Here is a 23,505-nt window from a genome sequence, read left to right as displayed (position 1 = left end):
TTGCTGGCAAGGTGGAGGGAGGAGGGGGAATGCTCCTCCTTCACCCAGCAGCACAGAGCCTGGTGTGGGCACCCCACTGCCCACCCCCCCCCCCCACGGGTTGGGGGTCCCGCCGTGGTCTCCAGCACCAAAGGCTCCTCAATCATTCCTGTTTAATTGGATCGGGGCTGTAACGAGCTCAAACAAACAGCCCCCCCCACCACCACCACCTCCCCGGGGCAGCCCCACACCGGAGGCAGCGCCAAGGACGTGGTGGTGGCACTGGTGGCACTGGTGGCACCGGTCCCCCGTGCCCAGGCTCGTCCTGGTCCTTGTGCAATGAGGAAGATGGAACCCAAAGCTCCGGAGCCCTTGGGCACTTCCTGCCCCTGGCAGAGGTAGTTGTGCAAGACAGGAAGGAGCCTGCCCTGGGCACCCATTCCTGCAGGGAATGGGGCTATGGAGCAGGGAGAGCCCCTCTGAGGAACCCAGACGGTGTTACCAGCACCAGCGGGGGCACAGGCGGGCCCAGCTCTGCCCCACATCGCTGGGGCGGATGGAGGATGTCACACCGGGAGCGGTGTGAGAAGGCACATCAGGGCACAGGGATGCCGGTGCTGGGCTCCATGGCCCCGTTGTCCATAGGGATGGGTGGAATGGCACCAGGACCCCTCTTGGGTGCAGGATGGAGCTGGGGAGGGGGCTCACTCCTGCTTGGGGGTCAGCAGGAGGTGTTGCTCCATTCCACCTCCACCACCTTGTAGAGCTCCATGGTGGTCCGGGCGTCCTCCACCGAGGAGTGGCCGCTCTTCCCGACCTGTTGGGGACAGAGCATGGTGGTGGGGGGGGGGGGGCCCAAAAAACCCATCATGGAATGGGTTGGGATGAAGGGAACTGAAAGCCACAGGGGACACCTTCCAGTGGAGCAGGCTGCTCCGAGCCCCAGCTCCCCTGAGGGGTACCTGGATGTCCTTGTGCAGCAGCTCCTTGCCAGGCGCTTCAGGGACACGGTGGCGTTCTCCGGGAAGCCGCCTTTCCGGTTCAACAACGGCATCTTGGACGTGTCCCGGGTGAGCGCCGGCGGGTGGAAGTACTTGAGCGCCTTGAAGTCGTTGTAGATGGCGTGGCCCACGACGAGCTTCCGGCGAGGATGCGCAGGATCTGCGGGAGCGGGTCGGGATCAATGCAGCTTCATGCCATGGATGCGCTGCTGCCCTCCGCAGGATGCGCTCCACGCAATGCATGGATGTGCTGCTGCCCTCCGCAGGGATGCGCTCCACGCATGCCATGGATGCGCTCCACACAGTGCTATGGATGCGCTCCATGCAATGCTATGGATGGCTCCATACAACGCTATGGATGGCTCCATACAATGCCATGGATGGCTCCATACAATGCTATGGATGGCTCCATACAATGCCATGGATGGCTCCATACAATGCTATGGATGGCTCCATACAATGCTATGGATGGCTCCATACAATGCTATGGATGGCTCCATACAATGCCATGGATGGCTCCATGCCATGCCATGGATGGCTCCATGCAATGCCATGGATGCGCTCCATGCAATGCTATGGATGCGCTCCATGCAATGCTATGGATGCGCTCCACACAGTGCTATGGATGCGCTCCATGCAATGCTATGGATGCGCTCCACGCCATGCCATGGATGGCTCCATGCAATGCTATGGATGCGCTCCACGCCATGCCATGGATGCGCTCCATGCAATGCTATGGATGGCTCCATACAATGCCATGGATGGCTCCATGCAATGCCATGGATGGCTCCACGCAATGCTATGGATGCGCTCCACGCCATGCCATGGATGGCTCCATACAATGCCATAGATGGCTCCATGCAATGCCATGGATGGCTCCATGCAGTGCCATGGATGGCTCCATGCAATGCCATGTATGGCTCCATGCAATGCCATGGATGGCTCCATGCAATGCCATGTATGGCTCCATGCAATGCCATGGATGGCTCCACGCAGTGCCATGGATGCGCTCCATACAATGCCATGGATGGCTCCATGCAATGCTATGGATGCGCTCCATGCAATCCCATGGATGGCTCCATGCAATGCTATGGATGCGCTCCACGCCGTGCCATGGATGGCTCATGCAATGCCATGGATGGCTCCATACAATGCCATGGATGGCTCCATGCAGTGCCATGGATGGCTCCATACAATGCCATGGATGGCTCCATGCAATGCCATGGATGGCTCCATGCAGTGCCATGGATGGCTCCATGCAATGCCATGGATGGCTCCATGCAGTGCCATGGATGGCTCCATGCAATGCCATGGATGGCTCCATACAATGCCATGGATGCGCTCCATGCAATGCTACGGATGCGCTCCATGCAATGCCATGGATGGCTCCATGCAATGCCATGGATGGCTCCATACAATGCCATGGATGGCTCCATACAATGCCATGGATGGCTCCATGCAATGCCATGGATGGCTCCATACAATGCCATGGATGGCTCCATGCAATGCTATGGATGGCTCCATGCAATGCTATGGATGGCTCCATGCAATGCCATGGATGGCTCCATGCAATGCCATGGATGGCTCCATACAATGCCATGGATGGCTCCATGCAATGCCATGGATGGCTCCATACAATGCCATGGATGGCTCCATGCAATGCCATGGATGGCTCCATGCAATGCCATGGATGGCTCCATACAATGCCATGGATGGCTCCATGCAATGCCATGGATGGCTCCATACAATGCCATGGATGGCTCCATGCAATGCTATGGATGGCTCCATACAATGCCATGGATGGCTCCATACAATGCCATGGATGGCTCCATGCAATCCCATGGATGGCTCCACGCTGTGCCATGGATGCGCTGCTGCCCTCCCCACGCACGCGCCCCACACCACGCCATGCCCCCGTTGCCCCCCCCCCCCGCTCCCGCCGCTTCCTCACCTCTTTCCGGGCCGCCACGAACGGGACGGCGCGGGCCATGTGGTGCCGGCGGATCCCGCTCCAGCGGGTCCGGAAGTCCACGACGGGCGCCGCGGGCCGCACGTACCGGTCGTAAAGCACGTCCCCGCCGTAGCCCACGACGCTGCAGCGGGCCAGGGCGCTGCGGCGCCCGCCGGGCCCGGTCCCCACCATCTCGCAGTCGATGGCCACCACCGCGTCCGCCGCGCCGCTGGGGGGCGCTGCGGGGACCGGGGAGCCGCTCCCGCGGGTCTCGGTGCTCTCCGCGGGTCGTTCAGGCCCCGGTTCGCGTTGGCGGCGGCGCCGCCGCTCCGCGCGCCGCCGCTGCAGGAAGCGCCGGTGCTTCCGGTTACCGGGCGGGGCCGCGCGGGGCCGCGCCGCGGGCGCCGCGTGCACGTTGAGGATCAGGTCCGACATCGCGGGCCCCGGCGCTTCCCCCCCCCCCCCCCCCCCCCGGTACCGGCGGCACCGGAAGGAGGCGGGTTAAGGGCGGGGCGGAAGTGACGCGATATCGCTGCGCGGCGGCAACGCGGCTGGAGCGTGGCGGTGAGTGCTGCGCGGCGCTGAGCGCGGGGGTGACGTCTCGGGTGACGTCACGGCGTTGACCGCACGCGCGGTGGGGGGGGGTGGGGGGGGGATTGCTGGAGCTGCCCGGTGGTGACGTCACGGCCGCGGGAATGGCACGGTCTGATTACGTCAGGGCGAGGGAACTGTACTCCCAGTGACGTCAGTGCCCGGTTACATCATGGCCGCTGATGTGACGTCATGGGCCTCCCTTAGCACACAGCCAGGGGAGGGGGGATGACGTCAGAGCCCTAGTGGTGATGTCAGAGTCCCGGGAAACACCCGGCTTGACATCACAGCCACATGAGTGACATCACAGATCCGTGGGGAGCCCCCCTCTGCATGACATCACAGCCACAGGGGAAGCCCCGGGATGACATCACACCCCCAGGATGATGTCACACCCCCCGGATGACATCACACCCCAGGATGATGTCACACCCCCCCAGATGACATCACAAACCCAGGATGATGTCACACACCCAGGATGATGTCACACCCCCCTGGATGACATCACACCCCGAGGAGATGTCACACCCCCCAGGATGATGTCACACCCCCAGGATGACATCACACACCCAGGATGACATCACACCCCCAGGATGATGTCACACCCCCAGGATGATGTCACACCCCCCCAGATGACATCACACCCCCAGGATGATGTCACACCCCCAGGATGATGTCACACCCCCCCAGATGACATCACACCCCAGGATGATGTCACACCCCCCCGGATGACATCACACCCCCAGGATGATGTCACACCCCCCGGATGACATCACACACACACTCCCCCCCCTTAGGGCTCCACCATGGCCGCCTCCCCCGAGGGGCCCTGCACTGGGAGCAGCAGCGAGCGGCCGACATCGTCCGGCTCCTGTCCCTGTACCGGCCCCTGCTCGACGCCTGCGTCATCGTGAGCGACCCCCCCGTGTCCCCCCTCACATCCTTGTACTCCCCACATCCCCCCATATCCCCCATACCCATCCCATGTACCCCCGTATCCCCCTTGTACCCCCTTACACATCCTGTATCCCCCATGTACACCCCATATCCCCCATACAAATCCCATGTCCCCCCATGTACCCCCCATATCCCCACACACATCCCATATCCCCCATTTACAAATCCCATATGCCCCATGTCCCCCCCATACCCATCCCATATCCCCCCATATCCCCCATACCCATCCCATGTACCCCCGTATCCCCCTTGTACCCCCTTACACATCCTGTATCCCCCATGTACCCCCATATCCCCTCATAAACATCCCATATCCCCCCATGTGTCCCCCATACACATCCCATGTACACCCCATATCCCCCATACAAATCCCATGTCCCCCTATGTACCCCCCATATCCCACACACACATCCCATATCCCCCATTTACAAATCCCATATGCCCCCATGTCCCCCCATACCCATCCCATGTCCCCCCCATATCCCCCATACCCATCCCATATCCCTCCATACAAATCCCATATCCCCCCATATCCCCCATACCCATCCCATGTACCCCCGTATCCCCCTTGTACCCCCTTACACATCCTGTATCCCCCATGTACCCCCATATCCCCTCATAAACATCCCATATCCCCCCATGTGTCCCCATACCCATCCCATGTACACCCCATATCCCCCATACAAATCCCATGTCCCCCCATGTACCCCCCATACACATCCCATATCCCCCATTTACAAATCCATATGCCATGTCCCCCCCATATCCCCCATACCCATCCCATATCCCCCCATATCCCCATACCCATCCCATGTCCCCCCATATCCCCCATACCCATCCCATATCCCCCCATATCCCCCATACCCATCCCGTGTCCCCCCATATCCCACATACCCATCCCATATCCCTCCATACAAATCCCATATCCCCCCATATCTGCCCATACCCATCCCATGTCCCCCCCATACCCATCCCATATCCCGTCATACCCATCCCGTGTCCCCCATATCCCCCCATGTCCCCCCCATATGCCCCCATACCCATCCCATATCCCCTCATACCCATCCCATATCCCTCCATATCCCCCCATACCCATCCATGTCCCCCCCATATCCCCCCATACCCATCCCATGTCCCCCCCATATCCCCCCATACCCATCCCATGGGCCCCCCACGCCCCCCCCCTCCTCACTGCCCCCTCTCCCGCAGGATTTCTTCGCCGAGGGGCTCTGGGCTCAGCTCCCCCCTCCCTGGCAAACAGCGCTGGGCTCCGCCGCCCCCCCGCAGCTCGCCCGCCTCCTGGGGGGGCCGGACCCGGGGGGGCCGGGCCGCTCTGGCCCCTCTCCCTCTTGGCCTTCGCCGCCGCCGCCCGGGCCCTCTCCTTCCAGCGGGGCCCCCCCGGCGCCGCCCCGCGCCCCCCCTGCCACAGCCGCCGCCTGCACCCGCTGCTCCGCCGCCACGTCAAGCCCAAGAAGCAGCACGAGATCCGGCGCTTGGCAAGGTGGGGGCCCCCCCCCCCCCCCAAACCTGCACCGTGACCCCCCCCCCCCTCCCCAAACCCCCCCCATCACCCTCCTGTGCCCACAGCTCCTGCAGCGCCTCAGCCAGGCCACCGCTGCACGCACGTGGTGGACGTCGGAGCGGGGCAGGTAGGAAAGGGTTGGGGGGGGGCTCCATTGTGGCCCCATTGTCTGAGTGTGCCCCCCCCTCCCTTCCCCAGGGCCACCTCTCCCGGTTCCTGGCCTTCGGCCTCGGCCTCTCGGTGACGGCGGTGGAAGGCGACGGCCGCTTGGCCGGTGCCGCCGAGCGCTTCGACCGGGAGCTGCTGCGCGAGCTGCACAAAACGGGGGGGGCCGCCCCCCCCCCCCCCCCACCAGCGCCGCTCCCCCCCCAAGCCCCGCTCCCCGCTCACCCCACGGGGCCCCCGGCACATCCCGGGCCGCTTGGACCCGGCGCTGCCGTGGGGGGAGTTCCTGTTACCCCCCGACCCCCCCGCTCCCCGCTGCCCGCAACCCCTTGGGGGGCCCGGGGGGGGCCGCGGACGGGGCGCGGGTGCTGGTAACGGGGCTCCACGCCTGCGGGGACCTGAGCCCGGCGCTGCTGCGGCACTTTGCCCGCAGCCCCTCCGTGGCCGCCGTGGCCTCCGTCGGCTGCTGCTACATGAAGCTCTCGACCCCCCCCGGGTACCCGCTCAGCGCCTGCGTCTCGGCCTTACCGGCCATGAGCTCTCGTACCGGGCACTGGAGAGCGCCTGCCACGCGCTGGAGCAGTACCGGGGCCGCCTGGCCGGGGGGGCAGCCCCCGCCTGCGGGCTCATTGCTACCCGGGCTGTGCTCGAGACCCTCATCCGGGGGGCCCGGCCCGGCCTGCGGCGCCCGGGGGTGCAGACGGTGAAGAAGGCGCATGCCCTCAGCTTCCCGCAGTGAGTACGGGGGGGGGGACACCTCTGGGTGCTCCCCAGGGAGTTTGGGGGGGGGACACCCTAATAAGGGTCCCCAGTGAGGCTTGGGGGGGGACCACTAATAAAGGTCCCCAGTGAGTTTGGGGGGGGACATTAATAAGGGTCCCCAGTGAGTTTGGGGGGGGACATTAATAAGGGTCCCCAGTGAGTTTGGGGGGGACATTAATAAGGGTCCCCAGTGAGGCTTGGGGGGGGACCACTAATAAAGGTCCCCAGTGAGGTTTAGGGGGGGGACACACTAATAAGGGTCCCCAGTGAGTCTGGGGGGGGGACATTAATAAGGGTCCCCAGTGAGGCTTGGGGGGGGACACACTAATAAGGGTTCCCACTGAGTTTGCAGGGGGGGGGACCACTAATAAGGGTCCCCAGTGAGTTTGGGGGGGGACCCACTAATAAAGGTCCACAGTGAGGTTTGGAGGGGGAATGGACGCTAATAAAAGTCCCCTATGAGGTTTGGGGGGAGGACCCCCTTCAGTCCATCCCCCCCCCCCCATTGTGTGTATGTGTGTCGTGCCCCCCCCCCCCCAGATACGCCCGCCTGGGGCTGCCCCGCGTGGGGCTGGATCCTGCCTCCATCCCGCTGGATTCGGATGCCATCGGGACCATGCTGGAGCAGCAGCACAAGGTCGTGGCCTTCTTCAGCCTCACGCTGCTGCTGGCGCCGCTGGTGGAGACCCTCATCCTGCTGGACCGGCTGCTGTACCTGCGGGAGCGCGGTGCGTGCCGGGGGCTGGCACGGGGCGGGGGGGGTGACACCGGTGCCATCACTGAGCCCCCCCACACACACACCGTGTCCCCACACAGGCTTCCACTGCGCCCTCGTGCCCCTCTTCGATCCCCGCTTCTCCCCCCGCAACCTGGTGCTGGTGGCTGCGCGCTGTCCCCTGGGCACGGTGCTGGCGGGGCTGGAGGAGGAGGATGGCAGCGAGGATGAAGCTGAGTCCCCCCCAGAGGAACAGAGCCCCCCGGCGCAATAAACCCCCACCCTGGGGCAGAGTGAGAGGTCTTTATTGCTTGGGGCGGAGTGGGGGGTGTCCAGTGCCCCCCAGTTAATACCAGTAGGATTTCTTAGCCCTGCGCGTCTCCACTATGTCCATTGCATCCATGATCTCCTCCTCGAAGGTCCTCAGAGACGGCACGTACGTCTTCTGCATCGCATCCTCCACCGACGTGTCCTTTGGGCCATCTGCGTGCAAAGGGACCGCGTTGACCCCCCCCCGACCATGCTCCCTCTGTGTGTGTGTCCGTGTCCCCCCCCCCCGGCCTCGTTGTCCCCACGCACCGATCCACTGCTCCGGGACGATGCCATCGCGGCGCTGCTGCAGCGGCACGGGGATGATGCGGCCGCTGCGCAGGGACACGCGGACGCGCTCGCCCTCCTCCGTGTAACGCCACTGCACCTCCGTGGGCTTCCTGGCACCAAAGAGCAGCTTCAATACGGGCAGGGGGGGTCACAACAGTGTCCGTGTCCCCCCCCCTCCATCACCACCACTGGTGCCCGTTACCGGTCCTCGGGGTCCACCAACGCGATCTGTATGTAGCGGTAATGCTGCCGTGGGGATGGGGATGGGGGGGTCACCACCGGCACCCCCAGCCTGTGCCCCCCCCCACCCCGAGCACCCAGCTCCATCCTCACCGTGTTCAACCCTTCCACCACCACCCAATTGCGGGCACGCACGACCTGGGTGACCATCGCCTGCTTCCCCGCGTCCTTGCCGCTCAGCACCTGCACCTGCGGCGCGGGGAGAACCGGGGGTCAATGGGCCCCCGTTACCGGGGATGGGGGGGGGGGGGGGGGTTACGGTGGGGGGGGGGCACTCACCGTGTCCCCCTGGAAACACCTTCCAGTCCTCGCTGGCGATGGGCTCCACCACGACCCTGCGGCGCCGCTGCCCCGGCGGGTTCCGGCGCTGCGCGGCCGCCCGTGTCCGGGGGCCACGTCCCGTGCCGGTAACCGGGGGGGAGCCGCGCCGCGGCCAGCACGGCCGAGGAGAGGCGCATGGCTGGGGGGGGGGACACAAGGCTGAGACCCCCATGGGTGCTGTGACAAAGGGGGGGGACACCCGGGGTCCCTCTTAGATGCCCCCCCCCCAAAAAGGCACCCCCGAGGTCCCTCTGAACGTGGAGACCCCCCCATAGGGCCCCTATGGAGCCTCCGGTGCCCCCCGGGACCGCGTGCCCTCGCCCTCACCTCCGGTTCCAGCGCCCTCTGGTCCACAACGGGGGCGTGGCCTGGCGCGGTGCACGCCGGGAAGCGTAGTCCCGCGAGGGGCGCAGGCAGCGGCGACGCGGTGCGTGATGGGAGTTGTAGTCCTTCACCACCACCACCCCCCGCCCCTGCGCGGTGCATTGCCGGGGCGGCGCGGTGCACGCTGGAGCTGTAGTCTTTCGCCTGCCCGCACGGTGCGTTGGGGGAGCAGCGAAGTGCACGCTGGGAGTTGTAGTCCCTTACACCCCCCCCGCACAGTGCCTTGCAGGAGCGGCGCGGTGCACGCTGGGAGTTGTAGTCCTTCACCCCCCGCACAGTGCCTTGCAGGAGCGGCGCGGTGCACGCCTGGGAGCTGTAGTCCTTCGCCTGCCCGCACTGTGCATTGGGGAGCAGCGCGGTGCATGCTGGGAGTTATAGTCCCTTCACCCCGCCAGTCTATTGCCGGAGCGGCGCGGTGCACGCTGGGAGCTGTAGTCCTTCACCCCCCCCCACCCACACAGTGTCTTGCGGGAGCGGCGCAGTGCACGCTGGGAGTTGTAGTCCACCCCCCCACCCCACTGGCGTCCAGCGCCCGGGCCTGGGCCCTCCGCGGAGGCCGCGCTCCCCTCCCCACCGCCCCGCGGGGCTCCAACACGCGAGGCCGAGGCTCCCCCCGCGGCCTGCACGCTGCCGGCGGGGGGGGGGGGGGGGGGGGGTGTCCCCCTCTCGGGGGCTGCCGGGAGTTGTAGTCCCGCCCGCGGCTCCATTTTCTCCTCGGCAAAAGGAGCGGCGGGGCCGGGCGGAAGCGCTTTAAAAAGGCCGGAATCGCTTTTATTTGCCCGGAGCCGCTCAGCCCCCCGGGGCTCGCTGCGGGGAGCATGCACCGGGTGCGGGCCCCGCGCCCGGCTCTCGCCTCCTTCGCTCGGCTCCTGGGCTCCTTCTCCTCTTGCCCACGCCGAGCAGCCCCCGACCCCGCTACAGGCTGCAATGGAGACAACAGAGCCAGGGCAGCGCTCGGGGCGCGCCGGCCCCGTGGAGCTGCCACCGCCACCGGGCCCTGCGCTCACCTCTCCTCGTGGTCTCTGAGCTCCTCCGGGCCCCGGCCCCGGGGCCTCCGGCGCGGCCCCGGCGCTGTTCTTGTCCCCCAGCGCCCGCGTTCGCCTTCGCCGCCGCCGCCGCCCTCCTCCTCGGGGGGCTCCTCGTTGGCTTTGGGGCCCTCCTGCCCCTCCGCTTCCTTGGGGCGCTTCGGGGAGTTCTGGGCAGGGAGAAGGGAGGCTCAAGCCGGCCTGGAGCCCCCCCCCCCCCCCATTGCCTGCGGTGCCATCCCCAGTGCTCCCTACCTGGAAGTGCCATCCCCATCCCCAGTGCTCCCACCTGGAAGTGCCATCCCCACTCCCCAGTGCTCCCACCTGGAAGTGCCATCCCCATCCCCAGTGCTCCCACCTGGAAGTGCCATCCCCATCCCCAGTGCTCCCTACCTGGAAGTGCCATCCCCCATCCCCCAGTGCTCCCTACCTGGAAGCGCCATCCCCATCCCCATTGCTCCCTACCTGGAAGTGCCATCCCCATCCCAGTGCTCCCTACCTGGAAGTGCCATCCCCATCCCCAGTGCTCCCACCTGGAAGCGCCATCCCCATCCCCAGTGCTCCCTACCTGGAAGTGCCATCCCCATCCCAGTGCTCCCTACCTGGAAGTGCCATCCCCATCCCAGTGCTCCCTACCTGGAAGCGCCATCCCCATCCCATTGCTCCCTACCTGGAAGTGCCATCCCCATCCCATTGCTCCCTACCTAGGAAGCGCCATCCCCCATCCCCAGTGCTCCCACCTGGAAGTGCCGGCCCCATCCCAGTGCTCCCACCTGGAAGCGCCATCCCCATCCCCAGTGCTCCCTACCTGGAAGTGCCATCCCCATCCCAGTGCTCCCACCTGGAAGTGCCATCCCCATCCCCATTGCTCCCTACCTGGAAGTGCCGGCCCCATTCCCCGGTGCTCCGTACCTGGGCAGCGTCGTCCGCCCTGCGCTTGCCGCCGGCCCGCTCGGCGCGCTCCTTGGCCTGCTCGTCGATCACCAGCTGCCCCTCCTCGTCGCTGCTGCCCTCGGCGCTGCCTTTCTTGGCCCCGTCGCCCTCCGGCTCCTGCGCGGCCCGCCTCGGAGCACGTCTGCTTCTGGGTGGGCTGGGGGAGCCGCTGGGGGCAGCGCATGGGGAGTTGGATAGGGAATTGCATAGGGGAATCATATAGGGAATCGCATAGGGAATTGCGTAGGGAGTTGTGTAGGGAATTGCATAGGGAATTGTATAGGGAATCGTATAGGGAATCGCATAGGGAATTGCGTAGGGAATTGCATAGGGAATTGTATAGGGAATCGTATAGGGAATTGCGTAGGGAATTGCATAGGGAATTGCATAGGGAATCGTATAGGGAATTGGATAAGGAATTGGATAGGGAATTGCGTAGGGAATCGTATAGGGAATTGCATAGGGAATCGTATAGGGAATTGCGTAGGGAGTTGTGTAGGGAATTGCATAGGGAATTGTATAGGGAATTGCATAGGGAATCGTATAGGGAATTGCGTAGGGAATTGTATAGGGAATTGCATAGGGAATTGCATAGGGAATCGTATAGGGAATGCATAGGGAATCGTATAGGGAATTGCGTAGGGAATTGCATAGGGAATTGTATGGGGAATTGTATAAAAAATTGCATAGGGAATTGCATAGAGAATCGTATAGGGAATCGCATAGGGGTTGCTTAGGGAATTGCATAGGGAATCACATAGGGATCGCATAGGGATTGTATATGGAATCGTGTAGGGATCACATAGGGAATCATACAGGGAATTGCATAGGGATTGCTTCGGGAATTGTATAGGGAATCACATAGGGATCACATAGGGATTGTTTGGGGAATCGTATAGTGATCACATAGAGAATCGTATAGGGATTGCACAGGGAATTGCGTAGGGAATGGTACAGAGATCATATAGGGGATTGCATAGGGAACCACATAGGGAATCACACAAGGAACCACATAGGGAATCATATAGGGATTCACAGAAGGAATTACATAGGGAATCACACAAGGACCCACATAGGGAATTGCATAGGGAATCACACAGGGAATCGCACAGGGAACGCCGCACATGGCAGGGCCCTCCCCGGCACCACTGACCTGGTAGCCGGAGGCTTTCACCGTGGGGTTGTTCTCGATCTCCCAGAGGCCCTCGCTGAAGCCTTTCCGCTTGTTGGGCTTCCCAAACTTCTCCTTGCACTCCCTCATAGGGGAAGAGGTCTTTGGGCCCCAGGAACGCGCTGCTCGGGATGCAGGGAGCAGTGAGGGATGGATCGGGCCTCCCCCCATGGCCATAGGGAAGCGCTGCCCCCCCCCCCCCCCGGCCCCACTCACGTCTCGTGGGTCCCGAAGAAGAACACTTGGTATTTGTTGGAGGAGGATTTGACCGCAGCTTCCGGCATCTCGTCGATCTGCGGGATGCAGGGATGGGATGAGCATCGGGAACACGCGGGTACCGCATCCAACCGAGCCCAGCTCCAGGGGAGCAGCAGCGGCAGCCTTTGGGAATCACCCTTCTCCCACCCCGTGGGCGCCCGCTCTAAGCTCTCGTCTGGCTCAGGTAGATCCAGGCAGGAGCCGTCGCTTCCATCGGGATCATCGGGATAAAGAGGAGGTGTTGGGGCTCTCAGTGCTGGGGGGACCCCCCCCGCCCCCGATGCTGCCGTGATCCCGCTGCGGTCGGGTGCCGCTTCCCCGAACACGAATATTCCCGAGGTGCCAAATGGGAATAGAGCGAAAGCGACTCCGGTGGCTTTAAATAGCAGCTAAAAATAACCCCCCCCCCGGCTCCAGGAGCCAGCAATTCCCAAGGGAAGCCTGGAAGGAGCCGAGCAGGCCCCTTGGGGTGCTGGGTCCCATTCACCCCCAGTGTGTCCCCCCACTCCCCTGCCTCCCAGCCCAGCCAATGGGATGCGCAAAGGCCTGAGCCGGCGCGGGTGTCATTCCCAGAGCCGGGAATACCGCCCGGCTTCCTCGCCTGCCGTCCAGGACTGACAGATGCTGTTGTCCCAAGGGGCTGCAGGCATCGGGAATGAGCAGGAAGATGCTGTGCGTATTCCCTGCTCCCGGAGAGCTGGACCAGGATGCGCCTCTGTTGCCGTCCCCCCTGCCCGGATGCAGTCGGGAGCATCCCTCTTCCCGGCTCCAGGGTGCGATTTGGGATCATGCCCTACTCAACCCCCCCATGGCAGCACCATCCTGCCCCCAAAGCTTCCTCTCTGTCCCCTCCATGGAAGCATTCCAGGAGCAGGGATGAGCGGAGCAGGGATGCTCTCACCCTCACGCCGCCTTCTCCCGGGTCATTCCCAGGATGATGCAGGGAAGGCTCCAGCATTCCAGGTGGGAACACAGCCCCCGACCCCCCCCCCATCGTGCACATTCCACCCCATTCCCTAAGGAACGCCGCTGAGGACACGGTTTGGGGCAAAGGGGCAAACCTCATCCGGACAAGGGGCCACCAGGACCCATCCTTGGCCAAGGTCGTGCCTGGGGGCCATGGATGGGCCCGGATAAGCAGGGCCCCAGCACCCAACCCTTATCCCTGCCCCCCTGCACCTCCCATGGGGCTCTATCAGCAGGGCCAGGCGGGTGGTGCCCCACTGGGGCCCGCGATAGCACCCATGGGTGCTGGTGGGGGGCACAAACAGCCCTGGCCCAGGCCCTGCTCCTGCTTGGTCCATCCCAGCGCAGGGTAAAGCGCACCCGGTGCTGTCCCCGTCCCGTCCCCCCCCCAAGCACTGGGGGGCACTTGGGAGCAAGCGGCTCCAGAGCGCAGCCGGGCACGAGCCCCACTTGGACTCTGCCCCCAACCTCTGCTCCTGCCCTTTGTGACTGGTCCATGGGGCAGGAGCGGGCAAAGGGAGGTCCTGGGATCCCGAGGGCAGCGCTCGGAGCACCCCCCACATGTGTTTCCCCCCATGGGGAATGGGATTCATTGCTATGGGGTGGGGGGGGCCGGGGTGAGCCCGAGCCCCAGGGCCATGCGGCCCCATCCCAGCCATGGGGCCTGCTCCCAGCGCCCGCCAGCCCCAGCCCACAGCTTCCCTGGATTCAGCTCCAAAGGGGATCCGGCCACAGGGAGCCCCCCGCTCAATGCCTGGCGCTGGGAATGGGAGCCTGGCGCAGTGCATTCCAGTCCCCTTGCTGCGATCCCAGCTCATCCCATGGCTTCTGGCTGCATGGAGAAGGGCTGGGATGCGAGGAAGAGGAGGGATGTGCGTGTGCGAGGCAGCACCTCCCCGTGCCTCAGTTTCCCCTCTCTTTAGCGCTGCCCCATTGAATTGACCGCAAGGGGGGGGGGGGAACAGAGCCGCCGCATAACCCCAACCTCCCCATGGTGCTTCCAGCTTTCCCTTTGCCATTCCTGCTCCTTCCCTCGCCATTCCAGCCACACCTGGTTGGGAGCAGCCATCCCAGCCCGTTTCATCACAGCACCCCATTAGTCACGGGGTTAGTCACCGGAGGAGCGGTGATGTGGGGGGGGGGGGGGGGTTCAACACCCCACATCCCCCTTTATCCCCCCCTTTATCCCTCATGGAAAACCTGTGCCATGATGGTGGAGCCCTGCGGCTCCTCCTCGCAAAGCGCTGCCAAATCCAAGCGGCTCCCAACCCCCTCCGCGGCCTCCCCGCCAGAGCCCTACAAACCAAACAAAAGTTATTCAAAGCCGGGGGGGGGGGGAATGGTTGGGAATGGTTGGGAATGGTCGGGAATGGTTGGGAATGGTGGCGAGGGGATTCCTCCCCTTTCCCCCTTTGATTCGGGAAGTGCGGGCTTTAGGGGCCCAGTTTGCAACGAGGCCGGGAAGAGGGGGGGGGGGGGGGGCACACACCCCCCCCCCCGCACATTCATGGATTCAACTGCATCGGGAAGTGCTCCCTACAACCCCAAGCGCATCCCAAGGCCGGAGCTTCCTCCCGGGATCGAGCTGGATGCATCGCGCTGGGGGCTTTGGGGGTCCCCAGCGATGCGCACGGACCCCCCCCCCCCCAATCCATAATGGGCTTGGGTAATGCCGCCCGGCAGCCGGGAATGGGGCTTGGGGGCCTGGCATATGGAAAGGGGGGGGGGGGGGGCACCTGCCTCGACACCCCCACGTGTGGGTGCCCCCCCCCCCAACTCCGTCCCAACTCTTCCATAACATCCCATTATCCAAAGCCCAACTCCCGGCCCTCCGCGGCCCCGCAGGGGACGGGAAGGCCACGGGGGTCACAATAGGATGATATTGGGGGGGGGGGGGGTGTCCCCCTTTTCCCCCCCCCCCTCGCTCCCCTCCACCCCCCCCCCCGAGAGAAGGCGACCGAACGGCACAAAAGGGCCCCGGGACGCGGTTCCCGGTGCCCCCAACCCCCATTAAAACACCCACAAAGCGCTTCCCCCCCCCCCCCCCGACCCCCCCCCCAACTTTTCCACCCCGCGGCCTTACATAAGGCACCGGTAAAGTTGGATCCAAGCGGGAGTCCCGCGGTGTGGCCGTGTCCCGTCCCCCCCCCCCCCATTCCCGGTTCACCGGTCGCGTTATGCAACGGGGAGCACCGAGAAAAGAAGGGGGGGGGGGGGGGGAAGGATGAAACCGGGTCCCGTCGGTGTCCCCCCCCCCCCCCCGAACCCCGGTTGTTGCTTACCCGGGCGGGCCAGTGCGGGTACCCCTTCATCTTGGCAAAGACCAGGTCCCCGCATTTGTATTCCTTCTGCCGGTTGGACCGGACATCTCGGCTGCCGCTGCTCCGGTGCGGCGGAGGGGAAGGGGGGGAAAAAAAGGGGAGGGGGGGGGGGGAAAGGGGAGAAGGGGAAAGGGAAAAGGGGGGGGTCAAAGCCGAACTTTAGGACGCGAACCCCTAAAGCGGGAGGGATCCGCACGGCAAAGCACGGCGGGGGGGGGGGGGGGGGGGGAAGGAGAAGAAGAAGGAGGAGGAGGAGGAGGAGAAGGAGGAGGAAGAAGGGACCCGGCGCTTCCCTCCTGCCCCCCGGTGCGGCGGGGCCCGGTCCCGAGCCCTATGGGGGGGGGCAGCCCCGGGGTTAGAGGCGGCGCGGAGCGGGTCCGCGCCCCCATGCGCTTGTTTGGGTTTGAATTCCCTGCGCCCTCCCTCCGCCCCCCCCCTCCCTCCCTCCCTCCTCCCCCCCCCCCCGGCCCGCCGCCGCCTCCCGGTGGATGCGCTCGGTGGCTCCGCAGCGCTGCCTGGCCCCCGGCCCACGCGGGGGGGGGGGGAATGGAGCCGATCCCAATGGTATGGGGGGGGAGGGAAGGGGATGCGGCGCGGCCACGCGGTGGGGGGGGGACACGGGAGGGGGGGGGAGAAAGGTGTGGAAGCAGAGGAAATCCATGAGGAACCAGTGTAAAACTGTAAAACCCAGTGTAAATCCATGAGGAACCAGTATAAAATGGTAAAACCAGTGTAAATCATGAGAAACCAGTGTAAATCCATGAGAAACCGGTGTAAAACTGTAAAAACCAGTGTAAATCCATGAGAAACCAGTATAAAACTGTAAAACCAGTGTAAATCCATGAGAAACCAGTGTAAATCCATGAGAAACCAGTGTAAAACTGTAAAACCAGTGTAAATCCATGAGAAAACCAGTATAAATCCATGAGAAACCAGTGTTAAAACTGTTAAAACCAGTGTAAATCCATGAGAAACCAGTGTAAAACTGTAAAAGCAGTGTAAATCCATGTGGAACCAGTGTAAATCCATGTGGAACCAGTGTAAAACTGTAAAACCAGTGTAAATCCACGTGGAACCGGTGTAAAAGTGTAAAAGCAGTGTAAATCCATGTGGAACCAGTGTAAATCCATGTGGAACCAGTGTAAAAACTGTAAAACAGTGTAAATCCATGTGGAACCAGTTGTAAATCCATGTGGAACCAGTGTTACACTGTACAAAACCAGTGTAAATCCATGTGGAACCAGTGTTACACTGTACAAAACCAGTGTAACATTGTGTAAAGCTGGGTAAAGGCAGTGTAACATTGTGTTAATGTGTTACACTGTGAAACCAGTGTAAAACCAGTATAAAAACCAATGTAAAACCAGTGTGAAACCAGTATAAAACCAGTGTAATGCCAGTATAAAACCAATGTAAAACCAGTTGTGAAACCAGTATAAAGCCAGTATAAAAGCCAGTATAAAACCCAGTGTAAAACCCAGTGTAAAACCAATGTGAAACCAGTGTAAAATCAATGTAAAACCAGTATAAAACCAGTGTAATGCCAGTATAAAACCAATGTAAAACCAGTGTAAAACCCAGTGTAAAGCCAGTGTAAAACCCCGTGTAAAACCAGTATAAAACCAGTGTAAAACCAGTATAAAACCAGTATAAAACCAGTATAAAACAAGCGTAAAACCCAGCGTAAAAACCAGTATAAAAACCAGTGTAAAACCAGTTTAAAACCAGTGTAAAACCAGTATAAAACCAGTATTAAAACCAGTATAAAACAAGCGTAAAACCCAGCGTAAAACCAGTATAAAAACCAGTGTAAACCCAGTGTGAAATCAGTTTAAAACCAGTGTAAAAACCAGTGTTAAACCAGTATAAAACCAGTGTGAAAGCGCCTACCACTGTGAAACCCCCAGACCCCAGTGCCAACCCCTTGCAAACCCCAACCCGGGCCAGGCCGCTGCCATTCCCGACAATGGGAGCAGGGGGCCGAGAAACAACCGGGAGCAGCTGCGCTCCCCCCACGGGAGCGGCCGACGACCCCCGCCCCGCTGCCCGGTTAGGCCGCGCTCCACCCCGAGGCCTGCGCTAGGCCCGGCCTAAGCCTCGGCCTTGCCCGCGGCCCCCGCGGGGCGTCCGCTCCTCGTTCCGGGCCAAGTCACGTCCGGGCCCCGCTGCCGGGAGCGTGGAGGGGGGAGTCCCGTCGGGCAGCGCGCGGACTACAACTCCCATGGTGCCTCGCGGCGGGGCCGCGCTGCGAGGGGGGGTGAGCGCCCGCGCGCAGGGCACGCTGGGAGTTGTAGTCCCGCCGCGCCAGGGCGCGGACCGAGCCGGCAGCCATTATCTGGGAGCGCAGCGCCGGGTGGCCGGGCCGCTCCGCCGCCGGTCCGAGCCCGCGGCCCCGCCGCGCTGGGGCCGCTATGGCGGCGTAGCCTCGCCCGCTCCCTCCCGTTCCTCCCCGCTGTGCTCGCGGAAGGCGCGGCGGCGGCGCGGCCTAGCCCGGAGGGCGGATCCTCGGCCTCGCGTAGCGGCGGCTGCCCGCGGAGGGCCGCCCTCCTCGGGGGGGCCATGTCCCTGGTGGCCTACGCCAGCAGCGAAGAGGAGAGCGATGCGGAGGAGCCCGCGGGCGACGAGGAGGAAGCGGCCGCTCCTGCTCCTCCTCCGGCCGCAGCCCCGCAGGCCCCGGCCCGGGGCCTCTTCGCTTCTCTGCCTCCCCCGAAGGCCCCCGCGGGGCCGCCGCCTCCCTTCCTTATGGGCCCCGCTCCCGGCGTGAGGGGCTTCGGTACCGGCCCCGGCCCCGGCCCGGGCCCGGCCGCCAGCGCGGAGCAGCAGCCGCGGCTGGGGGGGCTCCTCCTGCCCCCGCCCCGGAACGCGGCCGCCACCGAGGCCCTGAACCTGCCCCCTCCGGCCGCTGCCGGCCCCGATTTGGGCCTCCCCAAGGGCAAGAAGAGGACGGAGCCGGTGCGGATCGCGGCGCCCGAGCTGCGCGACCGAGATGTGAGTACGGGCGGCCCCGGGCCGGGCATGGGGGGGGCCGCGGCTCCTTCCTCCGCTCCCCCCCACCCCCGGTACCCAGCGCAAGGGGTTCCATAGGAGGGGGGAGCCCCGGGGGGGTGCTGGGACCCCGGGGAGCTGCGGCTGCCCCATCGCTGGCAGTGCCCGAGGCCGGCTTGGACACAGGGGCTCGGAGCATCCTGCTCCGGTTTAAGGGGTCCCTGCCCCATGGCAGGGCTTGGAGCTGGAGGAGCTTTAAGGTCCCGTCCACCCCAGCCCAGCCCATGGTGCTCCATGAGGGCACCCGAGGCCGTTGTGGCGTCTCCAGGGGGATTTGCCCTGGCTGCCAGCCCTAATCCTGAAGAGCTTTGCGGAATTAACCCCATGGAGAAACCCTCTTTAGAATCCCAATGGAGCAACCCCGGCTTCTCCCCAGCCCTGCTTCCTCCCGCAGGGACCGAGGCGCTGGTGCGGGCGCATCCCCCTCGAGCCCCTTCTCCTCTTTGCTCCCGAGCCGTAGCCGCTCCTGCCAAGTGCTTCTGGCTCTGCAGGTTCAGGCCCTGCAGGTGTTTGCTTCCCTCTTTGCTTGCGCTTGCAGCGCCTTAGAGGGCTCCTGAGCCCTAAATCCGTGATGGGAGCAGGGCAAAGCAGGTCCCCGGCCCCCTTAGCGAGCACCTTCCCCTCTCCCCTTCCCTGGGCCTGGCCTCGGATGCTCCTGGGGGGACAGGAGCTGCTCCTGGGTCGCTCTGGTAGCAGGAACCAAAGAGGGGTTGAGCTCCCTGCCCTGCCCTGGGTGCATCGGAAGAGCTGGACCGCATCCCCCGTGGTGATGCTTAACCCGGAGCTGCATCGCTGGGCTCTTTGCCTGCTTCAGCCTTTGCCGGTTGGATGCTTCCCGTTGTGCTGAGCTCCCTTTTTCTTTCTCAGTCAGATTCCGAGGAAGATGAACCAAGCAAGAAGAAAAATCCTCTTCAGGTAAAGCCCTGGAATGAGAAGCATTTGGCTGGGACAGAGCTTGGGCTTCCGCTGGTACCAATGAGCCCCTTTAGCACGTGGCTTTGAGTGGATAAAATCCCTGAGCTCCCCTCAGGGATTGCCCCTTTCGGGGTGGGGGGGCAGTTTCATCCCTTTCAGCCTCTGAAAGCCGGGGTTAAGGGGGGGGGAACCTGGCACCTGCTTGCAAAGGGCACTTCTAAGCCACTGATGCCCTTGCTGCGTCCAAAGCAGCAATGGGAAAGCCGTTGGTTGGGGTGAAGAGGAGCGGACGGGCAGCAGAGCTCCTGGGCCTCACTCCTTCCTCTTCCCTCTCCTCTTTGGGTACCATTCGCCCTGCCTGGAACCCTGCAGAGCCGCGCTGAGGGCTCGGGTTTGTCCGCGCTGCTTCCCCAACCCAAGAACATGACCGTGAAGGAGAGCAACCGGTTACTTCTGCCCTACTCCGTCTCGAGGAAAGCGGGAGAGAACCCCTCTGACTCCAAAGCGAAAGCGCCCGCCTCATCCTCCAAAGCCAAACCTCCCTCCAAGCCCGCGGTGCCCACGACTCCTTCGCCCTCCGCTATCAAAGCCGCGGCCAAGAGTGCGGCCCTGCAGGTAACCAAACAGATCACGCAGGAAGAGGATGACAGCGACGACGAGCTCGAGCCAGAGAACTACTTCTCCTTGTCTGACAGGAGCCAGCCCGGCGCGGTGGGTGCCGACACCTACCTGTACTCTGGCCCCGGGGTGCCCGAGGACCCCCCCCCCCGGCACGGAGCCGGAGCCCCACTTCCAGGACGCTGCAGCCAACGCGCCTCTGGAGTTCAAGACGGGCGCAGGCTCCAGTGGGGCTCAGCCCAGTTGGGTGCCCAAGCCTGGGGAGGATTACAGCAGCCAAGCCTACAGCCAGTTCCCTGCCTACGGAGAGCCCGGCGCCTATTATCAGGTGAGTCCTGCTCTGGGACGGCCGCTCGGATGAGAGGGGGGGCTGAGGTGGTTCTGGGATCAGACCTGCGGCTTGTGGGGGGGCACAGGGAGCAGAGATCCCCGGTGTTAACACATCAGGGACTGGGTTGCGGTGGCAAGGACCTCAAGCTCCTCCAGCTCCAGCCCTTGCCACAGGCAGGGGCCCCTTCCACTGGAGCAGGGTGCTCCAAGCCGCATCCAGCCTGGCCTTGAGCACTGCCAGGGATGGGGAGCTTCCTGCTGTGTGTAACGCGCTCTGCTCCCCAGCAGCTGATGGGGTTAGGGTTAGGGTTAGGGATTCCGTGCTCCATCCCAGGACCTCGGTGTGGGGATGCTCCAGGGCTGATCTCCCAAACTGCTTTTCCTTCTGCTGACAGGATTACTACAGCAGCGGCTACTACCAGGAGGGGGAACCGGCCCCGGCAGCGCCGCAGGACATGAGCAGCGACTCCTCCTTCCTCGATGATGAAGCGGTTGGCACTTCCCTCCCTGTCCTGCTGCAGGATTGCTCTTTCAGCTCTGTTGGGGCACAGGACCCCACCAGCACCCGCTGTGCTTCGTGCTCAGTTGTTCCATGGGGTCTAGCACGGGGTGGAGTCCTCCCTGCAGTCTCTTGGGCTGCTGCTTCAGCAGGTCCATGTGTGATATCCATCGGGGATGTGTGCTTCCAGAGCCCCGTCCCCTCCTTGTGAGGGGCAGACGGGGGGGGGGGGTGAAGCTGTTCCCTGCTGAGCTGCACATGAGCCACCCCCGGGGTACCTTCATGGAGCATCCTCCAGCGCGGGGGTGAATCAAACCCCTCAAGCCCCTCTTTCCAACCACCTTTTCGCACTGTTGATCCCCATGCAGAAGCTGCCAGGCTCATAAACTGAGCCTGACGGAGGAGTCGCCCGTCTCCGAGGGACCTCTGCCCTTTAGAGGTGTATTTGTGTCATGGGAGGTGGATGTGCTGGCAGCAAAACCTCAGGCACCTCCCTAGAGCTTAAACTTGAGTGACTCAGGAGGCTGAGGTGCCGATGAGGAGGGGCTGGTTTCTCTTCTGCACAGGGCAGGGAGGTTACAGCCTTCCTGCTGAGAGCTTTAGGGCCTGTGCCAAAGCAGAACTCCCCTTGCTGACAGGGGAGGTGTTTGGTGATGGGGCTCGCGGCGTGCTCGGAGGGCTCGGCCTCCATCCCCCTTGCCTTGCTCCGGTGCTGCTGTAACCCTGGTGCCTTCTCTCGTTCCAGTTCAAGCGGCTGCAGGGCAAGAGGAACCGAGGGCGAGAGGAGATCAACTTTGTGGATATCAAAGGTGATGATCAGCTGAGCGGAGCCCAGCAGTGGCTCACCAAGTCCTTGACGGAGGAGAAGACCATGAAGTCCTTCAGCAAGGTACAGGCTCAGCTGGAGGTGTATTGGATGCAGTCACCAACATGGAGGGGGGGGGACAGGGACCCTTGGGTGTTGTATGAAGAATTCCACATCAGAGCTGCTCAAAACACGGGGTGCAGGAGGTAAAAACCAGCCAGGATCTACTCCGGAGCCCTTTAACAGGAAACAGAGCATCTTAAAGTCCTAGACTCTGAGGTTGGGATGATCCTCGAGGATCACCTGGTCCGTCCCCTCTTGCCTAATGCACAGTCTAGCCAAGGCAGCCCAGCTGAACCTTCAAAGGATCCAGCGATGGGGACGTGATTCCTAAGGCTGATGGTTACGGTGACAGCATCCTCTTGTGTCCAACCTCCTCTTGCCCTTGCTTTGTGCAGGCTCCGCTCCCGTGTCGGGCTCTTTGCAGCCTTTAACAAGTTCCCTTCCTTTTGCTTCCTAGAAAAAAGGCGACCAGCCCACGGGGCAGCAGAGGAGGAAGCACCAGATCACGTACCTGATCCATCAGGTGAGTGGCACCAGCACCTTGACCCTGAGGGTGTCCTAGCCCTGAGCTCCTGCCTGGCTTTTGGCCCTGCTTCACTCCCCCCCCACCCCTCCCCAGCCCCAGTGTGTCCTGGGGCTCTTTGCTGCCTGTCTTCCTTCCACCCCATTGCCCCGTGCTTCGGGAGCAGCTCCTGACGCTGTCCCCTCAAGAAGCCGCGTTTCAGCTTGAGTGAGCTGCCCGCGCATCCCTATGGATGCAGGCCTCTGGCATGGGGATGCTGCGAGCTCCTGGGAGGAGGCTGCTGCCTGAAGTGCCCGGGCATCCCCGGCAAGGGGTTGGGGGGGGGGGAAGCTCTTGGAGCTGCTGACTCAGCAGCGCTCATCTCCATCCTCTCCTGTCCTGCAGGCCAAGGAGCGAGAGCTGGAGCTGAAGAACACTTGGTCTGAAAACAAGCTCAGCAGGCGCCAGACTCAGGCCAAATACGGATTCTGACTCCTCTGCCCTGCTCCTTGGCTGTGTCCCAGGGGATCTCCCGTGTTGGACTGCTCCTGGGCAGCACCCAGGCCCTCCCCTCCGGCACGAGAAGGGTTTCATGCGGCTGGGCCTGAGCCTCCACCCGCAACCTTTCCCCTCCCTCCTTAACCACCAAGACCATGGAAGGGTCAGTCCGAGCCTGTTCCACACAACGGAGCCCGCCCGAGGCAGGAGCTGGGCCTGGCACGAGGCTCTGGGCACGGGGGCTGCTGCTTCTTCCACGCAGCCTCACCCAGGAACCTTGGGCAGAGTCTCAATAAACTCCCAGTTCCCACTTTGCTCCTCTCCTGGACTCGCTGCGCCCTCGGAGCGGGATTGGCCTCTGGGAAAGA

General features: G+C 63.3%; 4 protein-coding genes across 4 annotated transcripts; 2 read left to right on the top strand and 2 right to left on the bottom strand.

Annotated features, from left to right (window-relative positions):
- Positions 1 to 3,133: 3,133 nt before the first annotated feature.
- METTL25B (methyltransferase like 25B) lies at positions 3,134 to 7,940 on the top strand. The gene is given in 13 exon segments (XM_065659873.1): positions 3,134 to 3,239; positions 3,352 to 3,495; positions 4,320 to 4,432; positions 5,689 to 5,785; positions 5,788 to 5,979; positions 6,065 to 6,091; positions 6,094 to 6,128; positions 6,200 to 6,321; positions 6,323 to 6,469; positions 6,471 to 6,682; positions 6,685 to 6,901; positions 7,469 to 7,656; positions 7,745 to 7,940. Coding segments are annotated over 13 exon segments (1,773 nt in total). The 3' UTR covers positions 7,918 to 7,940.
- MRPL24 (mitochondrial ribosomal protein L24) lies at positions 7,933 to 9,201 on the bottom strand. The gene is given in 7 exon segments (XM_065659970.1): positions 7,933 to 8,126; positions 8,223 to 8,353; positions 8,446 to 8,489; positions 8,577 to 8,672; positions 8,743 to 8,862; positions 8,864 to 8,943; positions 9,132 to 9,201. Coding segments are annotated over 6 exon segments (606 nt in total). The 5' UTR covers positions 8,942 to 8,943; positions 9,132 to 9,201; the 3' UTR covers positions 7,933 to 7,989.
- A 736-nt stretch (positions 9,202 to 9,937) lies between these two features.
- Positions 9,938 to 16,014, bottom strand: HDGF (heparin binding growth factor). Its single transcript, XM_065659969.1, is given in 8 exon segments — positions 9,938 to 10,110; positions 10,196 to 10,383; positions 11,126 to 11,272; positions 11,274 to 11,303; positions 12,300 to 12,401; positions 12,403 to 12,439; positions 12,534 to 12,610; positions 15,824 to 16,014. Coding segments are annotated over 8 exon segments (618 nt in total). The 5' UTR covers positions 15,854 to 16,014; the 3' UTR covers positions 9,938 to 10,103.
- A 2,137-nt stretch (positions 16,015 to 18,151) lies between these two features.
- Positions 18,152 to 23,451, top strand: PRCC (proline rich mitotic checkpoint control factor). The gene is given in 8 exon segments (XM_065659821.1): positions 18,152 to 18,850; positions 19,775 to 19,822; positions 20,195 to 20,581; positions 20,583 to 20,768; positions 21,166 to 21,261; positions 22,015 to 22,158; positions 22,595 to 22,660; positions 23,045 to 23,451. Coding segments are annotated over 8 exon segments (1,443 nt in total). The 5' UTR covers positions 18,152 to 18,421; the 3' UTR covers positions 23,132 to 23,451.
- The last annotated feature ends 54 nt before the right edge of the window (positions 23,452 to 23,505 follow it).

The sequence above is a fragment of the Lathamus discolor genome, chromosome 24, assembly GCF_037157495.1.
Source record: "Lathamus discolor isolate bLatDis1 chromosome 24, bLatDis1.hap1, whole genome shotgun sequence".
NCBI lineage: Eukaryota > Metazoa > Chordata > Aves > Psittaciformes > Psittacidae > Lathamus > Lathamus discolor.
The sequence above is the reverse complement of the archived record's forward strand: the minus strand, read 5'-3'. Positions and strand labels throughout refer to the sequence as shown.